We start from the raw sequence: 11105 nt of genomic DNA on the forward strand, positions 1-11105 counted from the left end.
ACTAACATGATTTGTACTCAAATGAACTATTTTTCAATCAAATTCAAATAAATATTTGAATATTGATGTTTTTTTAAATATTCAATTATTTTAGTTATAATTATAAAATTCATTAATCCCTACTCAAAGCCTTGAAAAAGTCCTTTTTTTTAAATGAAAGTCATAAAAAATTAATTCATTTATCTAATAATTTATGGATAAATTTTTTATACATCGATAATGTATACATTATTAGCAAGTTCAAATGTATGCTATATATACAAAATTTAATGTTTAAATTCAAATTCAAATGAATTGACATTCATCCAACTCTGTTGGCATGTACGCTAACGGGCGTAGAAAATATTAAACCAAGATTTACATACAAAGTATAGCGATTTTTCAAAAAAGAAAAGAAAAGAAAAGAAATCTTTTGTGTTTTAGCCTAAAATAGAATGAGTTCCCAACTTCCAATGCCAGCATTTACAGCAAAATTGAGGTGGCACAATGGCAAAATAAATCCCTCCAAAAAACGTAACAGTTGTAAAAAACGGACCGACGAAACTTGGAAAAGTGGAAAAGAAGAAGAAATCTGACAATTCAATGCGTTCCCTTTCTTTCTTCTGCATTGTCAGCAGTAGTAAAAAATAAGAAAGTCTAACCAACCGACCGACCTGTCTCCGTTTATCCAATTTCAATTACGGTTCTTTTTGGTTCATCATCATCAGATTAGATATTTTAGTGATGTGATGAATTTCTCCAATAGTCACCCATAAATACAAGAAAATCCGAACAAAATTAAGAAATCTTGTGGAGGAAATGCCAAAGCCAAAAGCCACCAGATTGTCTAAGGGCCTCTCTCTATCTCTCTCTCTCTCTCTCCCTTCATTAATTTCACTAACATAAAAGTCATGCTGCATTCAATTACAGTATAGTAGTATTAACTGTGGAAATAATTTTCGATAACGGTTGTTGAGGAAGAGGGGAAGAAGTTCTCGAGTTAGTGGTTTTCTGAGTGATCCATTTTCCCAGATCAATTTTTTCAGATTCAGTTGTAAGGTTACACCCTTTTTCTTCTTTCTCGCTTATGGGTTTCTTTTCGAGTTCAATTATCTTCTGATTTTTTTATTTTTTGCGTCAATTTATAGGAAAAATGGGTTTGATATCTGGGGTTGTGATGGGCATGGTATTCGGGATCGCGTTAATGGCCGGTTGGCAACATATGATGAGGTACCGAAGCAAAAAGCGTATCGCTAAGGTACTTCAATTTGTTTTTTGTCTTTTGTTGTCATGAATATTGTTCTCCTCTTTATTGGTTCTTGAAATCTTGTGAAATTGGGCTACCACTCCATGGTAGATAGTTTTATATTTGTCTGAATTTTCATTTGATTTTTCTTTGGGTTTTTAGTTTTATTCTGCAAATTTGGGATTCCATCATGCGCATGTTTTGGGTGATTGGTGTTGTCACAAGAACATTGCTTAAATTTTTTTCTGGCGGAATTTCAGGTATCGAGGATGAGGTTAAGATTGATAGGTAGTATCTATATGGGGCATTTTTGAGTGTTTGTAATGGAGTTTTTGAGGATAATGCTGACGGAGTTTGTTGTAGTAATATTCAGAAGTATGTAGTAAAAGAAAAGTCGATTCATGTGGATTGCTGATAAACTAGAATTACGCTTTCAGTAGCTGAAAGACCAAAACCCTGAATGGAGAAATGACCGCATGAGTGTTATCAAATCACGACATGAAAGGAACCTTTTCGATGGTTTTCAGGGGAATCATTTAACTTGGCGAATAGAGCAAGGGATCTTTAATAAGTGTAATTGCTGGACACCTAATAGTCAATAACCTGGATAGTGCTATGACTTCACTAACATTTTGTTTGGAGGATATGTGACCATCTTCTGAGTTTGTTGCTATTTACTCGTGTATGGAATAGTTGGGATAACTTTTGCTTGTACTTCAAGAATTCTTGTAGTTAACAAGTTATTAAGTTTATGTTGTGATAGCCTCTAGTTAATTAGTTATTAAGTTTATGTTGTGATAGCCATCATTGTTGGTTGAGTTTTTGGCACACATCACTTTAATCATGCTCAGTTTTCTATTGGCATTTACTGCTGTTTGTTCCTTTACTACAATCAGCTAGCGGTAAACTACTGTTTGTTCCTTTTAATCTTTTAGTGCTAATTTACATGTCCTTCACTTTTGTCTTTCTCTGACAGGCAGTTGATATAAAACTACTTAGCTCCCTTGACAGGGATGACCTAAAGAAAATATGTGGTGAAAACTATCCAGAATGGATATCTTTTCCAGTATTCGAACAGGTAGATTTATTCTTTCCTGGTAACCTTTTTCTGCAATATAACTTGAAATTTGGAAAGTGACATATACATCCTAGATTTTAACTTCAAATCACACGTCAACACCTTTTCTTTTCCTTTTACATCAATTCAAATATCTAAATCGAGTGCCATGCAGTTGCTTTCTTGAGTTGTGCATCATCTGAGTATCTACTTCAAACTTGGACACATCAGTAACCTTCTCTAGTGTTGACTGGCTAATTGATATTTTAGTTTTATCTGGTGGATTTTAAGCCACATCTAAATCCGCCAAAATAGAAAAGAAATAATAATTGGAGAGCTTTGTAGGACTTTTTAATAGGAGAAAGAATGTCAAAAACCCAATATCTGAACTTTTAGGCCTAGGTTGGTGGCTTTTGGCATGTGAGCTTCATAGTTTTGTCTGAGTTGGGGTGACAGTGAACTGTGTTTGGACATATGGTATGGGTTGGTGGTGACGACCAAAAATTGGTTTGCTGTGGTGGTATGAAGAAAGTGACTTCATGGTGTGTGGAAAAGGATACGCGGTGGTATGAAGAAAGCGGCTTCATGGTGTGTGGAAAAGGATACACAAGAAAGGGGAGATGAAGAATATATGTGAAGAGCAAGATCTGAAAATAGCCCCATGGGCAGGGGGTTTTCTAGTAGTGTAAGGCGAAGTTTAATCTTTGTGTTCTAATCCAACCAGGCTTCATGTTGTCCCAATAACTCATATTATTGCCCACCAATTGGGGAACATAAAATGGAATGGGCAGGGTATCAAACACAGGCCTACCTTGTGAGTTCAAGGACGAAAAGAAAAGAAGAAACAAGTTTGGTTATGAGCAGAAAGAAAAGAAGAATATCTTGAGAAATTTCTCTTTGTTTTGTCTGAAGTATAGGCATGAAATTGGATTATTTAAACTCAAGGGCATTGTTCTGTACCATAATGTTTGTGCGTAAAGTTGACATTTCAAAAGGTTTATATGGCTTCAATTCAGCTTCATTTCCTTCAGTATGGTCATTTCATTTCCCTCCACCTTTCTTGTAAAAACTGCAAAACAAGGAAAGGGCCTTGCGCCCCCCCCCCCTCTTTACTTGAATCCTTCCATCCAAACTAGGGCAGAATGATGTTGGGTTCATATTAAAAACTTGCCTCATCCTTGTTGCGAAAATATCCTTATGGTTAAATACCTGTTGTATGCATTGACTTTGCCTCATTTTTAATAACATGAATCTCGTAAAAGGATGTGGAAGAGTAAGGGAAATGGAGGTTTAGAGTCAAGCTATTCACATACTACTGTTTTATTTATTTGGTGTTTATATTATCTTTTATGGAGTTTTGTGTTGGTATTGGAGGTGGAGGTTGTGATACTTGATTTACTGATCTTATTTCTCTTTGGGCATAGTCTTAAATTTTAATTATTGGTTGGAAAATCTGGGTTATTAGGAGATAAAACAGAGAGTTATTCCACATCTCAGTCACTCCTGATGCAAGGTTTACCGCAGGACTACTTTTTGATGTCAGAAATTTTGACTTCTATGAGATACTTTTATTGAAACAGTTTCATCCAGCTGAATCTTTATTTTCTTGTTGGCCGTATAACAAAATTTTTATGAGATTTTTCAAGAGATACAGCTCCAATTAGTCGATCTAATTTTCTTGTTCTAAGTATGTTTGGAAGAGCCATGTGCTAGATGTTATACATTATTGAAACTTGGGATGTAAAACATGCTGCAATATATCTGAAGAATGGCATAATGTAATAGGGTCAAATATTACTGAATGAATTGGTGCAGTTTAGCTTCTTGGAGCTGTAAATGATACATTTATCTCATATTGCTCGACTGAATTTTGCAGGTTAAATGGTTGAACAAACAACTTGCAAAACTCTGGCCATTTGTTGCAGATGTAAGGATTATTAATAGTCTTCATAGTTAATGTATAAGAGTGCACGCTAAGAAACTTACATATAGCCGGGTTTTAAATGGTTTTCTTTGTCATTTTTGTTTAGGAAATTTATGGCGGGCACGTCCTTCCTCTTTTAATGTTAGAGATCATATATCTAAGAATTCTGTCCTTTTATTGTTTTATCCAGCTTTAAGCTGTTCTTGTATTGAATCCGTTGAAACCTCATGGCTCAATATCCTTCATATGAAAACCTGAGTCCATTTGCTGCCATCAGAGTTACATGGTTACTAGTTTCAGTTTTGATTACATGAAAATTTTCTAATAAGAAAGATATAATAAAGCCTTGAGGATTATTTTCTTGGGTTTTGGAGTTTATGTTCAATTTGACCAAATTTGAGATAGAGATCTTAGTAGTTAATGAGCTTATGAACTATCTGACACCTTTAAAGTTATTGTAGAAGACTTTTAAGTCATAAACATTTCATGTTCATTTTAATGTTTGCAGAAAGAAAAAAAGGAATCTATTTGAAATGTAAATGATAGATTATAATGTTGACCTGCAGAGTATAGAAAATGTAAATTCTAGATTATAATATTGACCTGCAGAGTATAAAAATGGTGGATAGATAGGCAATTTCCCCTTGAAATGGACCCAACAGTCTGCTAATTGTTTTTCTGGAAGTGAAGGTCACTTCAAATAAAGTTTAGCGTGAATAACACTTGTTATGAAACCGCAATTGCAGTAGTTTATCTCTTATCATAGTAGAACCAAGCCTTTCCACATTAAATTTAACAACAGACCTCAGGTAGGAAAGCGACATTTTATAACAATGCTGAATTTGTGTTTTTCCCAGGCAGCAGAGGCTGTGATAAAGGAATCTGTGGAACCTCTGTTGGAAGATTATCGTCCTACTGGAATCACATCTTTGAAGTTTAGCAAACTGTCTCTTGGAACTGTGGCGCCTAAAATTGAGGGTATCAAGTATATTTGAAATTAAATTTTTGTTGTCTACATGTTCGCTTCTCAGCATCATGATGCTCTACATAATTGCCATTTTGTACTTAAAACTGACTGTTATGTTCTTGTTGCTGAGATTAATTTTACTATTTTGTTTTAAAACAATTTTTATTAGGGAACTAGTGGAACTAACCCCCTCTCCATGTCTTTGTCTCTCTCTGTCTCTCATTATCTTAGATAGCTTTTCCTTCAGATCTATTTGATTGTGTATTAGCCGTATTAGCCAAGTCATTTTGCTAATACATGAAAATTTGAGCAGGTATTCGTGTTCAGAGCCTTAAGAAAGGCCAAATCACCATGGACATTGACCTTAGATGGGGCGGTGATCCAAACATCATTTTGGGTGTTGAAGCTGCGCTAGTTGCATCTATACCCATTCAGGTTTGATAAACATCAACTATCTTAGTTGCATACTATTAATTCACTTAGTTGCCATATTCTTGGTTGTTAACTTCATTATAACTTCATTCATATTCCATATTAGTCATGTAGTTTAGACAATACTCATTAATCAACATTGGCTGCAGTTGAAGAATCTTCAAGTTTTTACAGTTATCCGTGCTATCTTTCAACTTACCGATGAAATTCCGTGCATATCTGCAGTTGTTGTTGCTTTACTTGCTGAGGTACTGTTTTGTTTCCCCTTCTTTAGATAGGATGTGGAATTACAAGTTTATAAATTCTTATTTTTATTGTCTTCCATTGTGGAGGGAATCTAAGTTTCTTAACTGCTTTCACATGACTAACTTGATATCTCTCCATCAGCCTAAGCCAAGGATAGACTACACGTTAAAGGCTATAGGTGGAAGTTTAACAGCAATTCCTGGTCTTTCAGACATGATTGATGTAAGCTTTGTCTATGGTGTTTTAAGTTCCGGTTTAAATGAGTTTGTTAGTTTGTTTGAAGGCGCCATCTGTTTTGTCTAGGACACTGTGAATTCCATTGTGACTGATATGCTCCAATGGCCTCACCGTATCGTTGTTCCTGTTGGTGGCACACCTGTTGATTTAAGGTAACTTTGACCAGTCTATTTTTCATGTGCAGTTTGCGTGAAATCTGCTTTGTTGCTATAACCTACATTCGAAACACAGTCACGTCATCAGTTGCCTTTAAAGTTATGGCAGCTGCACAATTTCCTTTGGAATCCTTTGTTGGTGAACTTTTGAATAGAAATTTTCGCTTGGCACTATGGAAATTGTGGCTACTGCAGTTCACCCATTTCTGACAGTGTCTCTTTATCTATTTTTCTTGAATCCTGGTACATCCTTAGTTATAGGGTTTGGCACACCTCCGCTGAATATTGGAAGGATCTGATCTCAAAACCAATTCACCGATCTGCTGCATTAGAGAGCATGCAATGCACTTAACCACTCATTTTATAACTTGAATTGATGATCTGTTTAAGACATTAACTTAATGGTTTGCTGCCCTGCAATATTAACAATTCCAGTCTGTTGAATTCTTTTTTTTTTTTTTTTTATCTTTCGAGATCTATGGTTAAAGTAGCTGGTTCTACTGGATTGTACACCCTGAGATCAATCTATTTTGGCTCATTATCAGCTGATGACTTTGTATTACATATGCACTAAAAAGAAAATAAATTTTTCTCTTTTTTTTTTTTGGGGGGGGGGGGGGGGAGGAGGAGTTGGGGAGGGGGTGAAGAAGGTAAGGCTGAAGTTCTGGTAGTGATCTAGATTTTGAAAGTAAATAGTCTCCACATGACATGTCCCTCCCATCCCGTGAACTTGCATTGCAACTTAACACTTGTTAGATCTTCTGGTGCTACAGATGGTGTCCATTTAGTACATACCCTGAATCTTATAACAGTTTCGAGCTTTGTGCCACAGGGAGAGGACTATCATGAGGCCAGCACCTTCATGTTTAAACAATTTGTTGAAACACCTCAAGCTTGTCTATTTTCACTTCCACAAGAAGATTCACTTGCCTGTTGGTTAGGTTTTTACAGGATGGATCTTTTTTTTTTTTTTTTGTAAATCTGTAAACTTGCGATGCTATATGGCTTTGACCTTTTCTCTAGCCCAGATAGATGGGTATAAAGTGTAGAATGCCACTGTTTAATGGGACAGTAAATAGTTTACGGAACAAGATAATAATTTTGATCAAAAATAGGATACCAAATGAATTTTCTATTTATATACAATACCGTATCTTTATTGGCATATGTTGAGTGATACTGTACTAGCCATCACTGGTTAAAAAGAAGGCCCAATGTCCAGGTGTCAAATGATGTTATGTACTGATGTGAAATTATAAGCTCTTTTTTATAAGTTTCCCTGATAATGGGTCGATCAGTTTCTCTAGCACCTTTTTCTTGCCTCGCAATTCAAGGACTTGAGGCTCGTGATAAGAAATTGCACTAACACAGAAAACTTTGTACTGCATGCTTAGGCCTGTGTCAACCAGTTGGTAGTTAGATCTTTTCATTCTTATCCATGATACAGGGTAGCAAGTTTTCTTCTTCATCTTCTTCTCTACTAGTGCATTTGAATAACAGTTTCGCATATGATGTGCAGTGAATTGGAGCTCAAGCCACAAGGGAAACTCACAGTGACAGTAGTGAAGGCAAACGACTTGAAGAACAAGGAGTTTATTGGAAAGTCAGATCCATACACAGTTGTCTATGTCCGTCCATTGTTCAAGGTTAAAACGAAGACCATTGATAACAACCTGAATCCTGAGTGGAACCAAACATTTCCTTTGATTGTTGAGGACAAGGAGACGCAGTCCCTTATTATTGAGGTTTTGATCTCTAAACTCATACCTCATATTGTTAGGACCTGTTAATTGCTGAATCTGTATATGAGGCTTCCTAAATCAATTCTAGATATGATAACAAAAACAAATTTGTTATGCTGTCCCTGCCATCTGCATTATTTTATTTGTTAAGCAGTTGAAGTCTGGATCATTTCTTATTTGATTTTATATTATTTCGAGTGATACGCTACTCTTTTTATTTCTACAAAAAATTCCTTTCTTGTTGGTTTTAACTAGCTGTGAAGTAAATGTTAAGTATAGTGAGGCCTGGAATTCATAGAATCCTTTGACATTTCAGAAGTTAAACCTTTTTTGAAGCTCTTTAAGATTTCAGAAGAACATCTGGATGAGTTCACACACCCTCAACACAAACACATGTTCGCTGTCTCTCTCTTTCTCTCTCTCCCCCCTCTGGTTGTATCTGGCTGAAAATTTGACTATGTGTGTCCTTAAATTCCTTGAACAGGTTTTTGACAAAGATGTTGGGCAAGATGAAAAGTTGGGTGTTGCAAAAGTGCGTCTGATTGAGCTGGAAGCTGAAAGGTCAAAGGAGCTTGAATTAAGGTTGTTGCCATCCCATGACATGCTCAAAATAAAAGACAAGAAGGATAGAGGAACAATTACAATTCAGGTAATCATTTATATCCATGAAACCATCATTTACATCAGCAGGTGCCGAGCAATACTTCTCCACCTTCTTCCTTGCCGAGTTAGTTGTACAAAGTGTAACTCCACAACTCTGTATGTTGGGGATGGCATTAACATATGATAATAGGCCTGTTGTTGACGAGTAAATTGTTTGAATTTCAGTTGTTCTATCATGAATTCAACAAGGAAGAGCAATTGATTGCCCTTGAAGAAGAAAAGCAGATCCTAGAGGCAAGGAAGAAACTTAAAGAATCAGGAGTGTTGGGGAGTACAGTGGATGCTCTTGACGGAGCAGCATCAGCAGTTGGTTCTGGCATAAATGCAGGAGTAGGGCTAGTTGGAAGCGGTGTAGGTGCTGGCGTCGGCCTGGTGAGTACTGGCTTTGGAGCCGTAGGTAGTGGGCTGTCCAAAGCTGGAAAATTCATGGGCAGGACGATTACTGGGCAGTCTAGCAATCATAGGAAGAGTGGTTCGTCTACCCCTGTAAACTCCTCCGTTCAGGAGAATGGTGGTGCCAAGCCACTATAGAGACTCTTTATGATAAGTTTTCTGATTAGATGTTGTGAAGAAGGTAGGGCTGTTGATAAGGTTTTCATTACTTGTGCTTATCCTTATATTTGGGAGTTGTTTGAAAATCAATTGGATAAATTCTTAAACGGCTTTGGGCCAAAGCTGTAGTAGTTATGTGTTGCCTTGAGCACGAATTGTGAATTTGTGTAATCATAGCGTGCAACCTCTCTGCCACTTTATTTGTGTAATTTGTGACAGAGTAATTTGTGGTCGACTTCTAGTAATAATGTGCCGCAACTTTCTCTGAAATAATTAATAGTATGGTTTTGTTGATGTCTTAATAGTGTCATAAACTAGTCTCGCCAGTCCCCGTGGATTCCTTGTGGTTCGCGGAAATCGAAGAGTTTTATTATGCGAGTTTTTTGGGTGTTTGTTTAAAATTTTACTGTAGAAGATTTTTAAAAAATTTTTGAAATATATTTTTTTAAAAGAAATTTTGAAAAGTTTTTTAAGATTACTGTAGTTAAAATTTTTGAAGGCTTATAGCAGATAAACTTAGAAAAAAACTTGTCCGTTAAATAAGGTATATTCAGCATCCAAAGTTTTTCCGTGATCCTTTTTTGGCCTTTTGGTTTGGAGAAAGACACGACATAAAAAGTTATTAGGTTGTCTAGATGAGTAAATTCAAATCATCGATCTTTTCATAAAAAGTGTGTGTGTGTGTGTGTGTGTGTGAATCTTGTCTTACTACTAATGTATTAGTAATAGTTGTGTTGATCCGAAACTCGGGATTGTCTTTCACTTACAAAAATTCTCCAAACTTCTTGTTTTAGAAGGCCTAGATCATCAAACCCCGGCAGGACTTTGCGTGGTATGAAAAAGACTTCGTGCTGGTTCATCACCATTTATAGCATTTCTCTTCTTATACTCCACAATTTATTAGTAGAACGTAAGAAGGGGAGATACTGGAGGAAGAAGAATGAGGGAATCTTGACGCAGGTCAACGCCGAAGATGAAAAAGGGACGTGTGTGGTGAACAGATAGAAGATTGCGTAAAGGGCACCGGGAGCCTGCAAAGACAGCTAAACTGTGTGTAAGTTCAATCCATGCTAATGAGCGACAACGCGACCTTTTCCCACAAGCACCACCGACCGACGGACAGTCATCGGGTGACGTGTTTTATGAGTATTTATTACTTCTAGGGATGCAGTTTAAATTGCTTTTTTTTTTTTTTGAAAATTTTATTAAAAAAAAATATGCAATAGTTAATTAATAAATATAAAATTAAAAAGTGATTGAAAATTATATTTATGAAAAATATAAAAAAAATTTTGAGAAAAATGTGTTGGTGAGCCCGTTTGAATTGCTATTTTCTGAAATTTTTTTTATAGAAAAATATACTTTAACAAATTAATATATGTGACATGAAAAGGTGATTGAAAAATATATTCAGAAAAATTATAGAAAGATGTGCTGTTTAGATTGATATTTTTTGAAAATTTTCTTACTACTACTTACTCTGTGTATATATTTAAAAAAAAAAATTGCTTCGTATTATATCGCTTTTCTTTTCTTACTCTTTCTAGTGTTTTTTTTTTCTTTTTTATATTTTTCCATCTCTATCATTTCTCGTGTTCTTCTGAGATAATTTTTTTTTCTTTCTCTGGGCCAACATTAACAATCTTCCTCCTTCCATTTCCTTTCTTCCTTCTTTTTTTTTTTTTTTTTGGGTTTTTTCATATTTTTTAGGACAAACAAAAGAATGAAAAGTGTGACCTTTGTTCCTAGTGGTAAGGTATTGAATTAAACCCATTGGAGGGAGCCCACAAAAGACCGTTTCTAGTTTGGTGAACAAAAGAAATAAATCATCCATTAACAAAAAGATCATCATCCCAAGCATCAAATCCCGCAACGGGTCCCTAACTTTTTGGTCTTTTGCTGATA

The 11105-nt window shown here is 35.7% G+C and overlaps 1 protein-coding gene across 2 annotated transcripts; it reads left to right on the plus strand.

Moving 5' to 3' along the window:
• The first annotated feature begins 779 nt into the window (after positions 1 to 779).
• On the plus strand, positions 780 to 9494 carry LOC113727960 (calcium-dependent lipid-binding protein-like). Of its 2 annotated transcripts, none has more exons than XM_027252389.2 (12): positions 780 to 1033; positions 1128 to 1237; positions 2202 to 2303; positions 4159 to 4209; positions 5064 to 5184; positions 5487 to 5608; positions 5755 to 5853; positions 5993 to 6073; positions 6155 to 6240; positions 7763 to 7988; positions 8470 to 8634; positions 8814 to 9494. In XM_027252389.2, the coding sequence occupies exons 2-12, from the start codon at positions 1133 to 1135 to the stop codon at positions 9177 to 9179; spliced, it is 1524 nt and encodes a 507-aa protein (XP_027108190.1). In that variant the 5' UTR covers positions 780 to 1033; positions 1128 to 1132; the 3' UTR covers positions 9180 to 9494. The 2 variants fall into 2 exon arrangements, with proteins under 2 accessions (XP_027108190.1, XP_027108189.1); XM_027252388.2 differs by having other exon boundaries at positions 790 to 1038.
• The last annotated feature ends 1611 nt before the right edge of the window (positions 9495 to 11105 follow it).

The sequence above is a fragment of the Coffea arabica genome, chromosome 2c (assembly GCF_036785885.1).
Source record: "Coffea arabica cultivar ET-39 chromosome 2c, Coffea Arabica ET-39 HiFi, whole genome shotgun sequence".
NCBI lineage: Eukaryota > Viridiplantae > Streptophyta > Magnoliopsida > Gentianales > Rubiaceae > Coffea > Coffea arabica.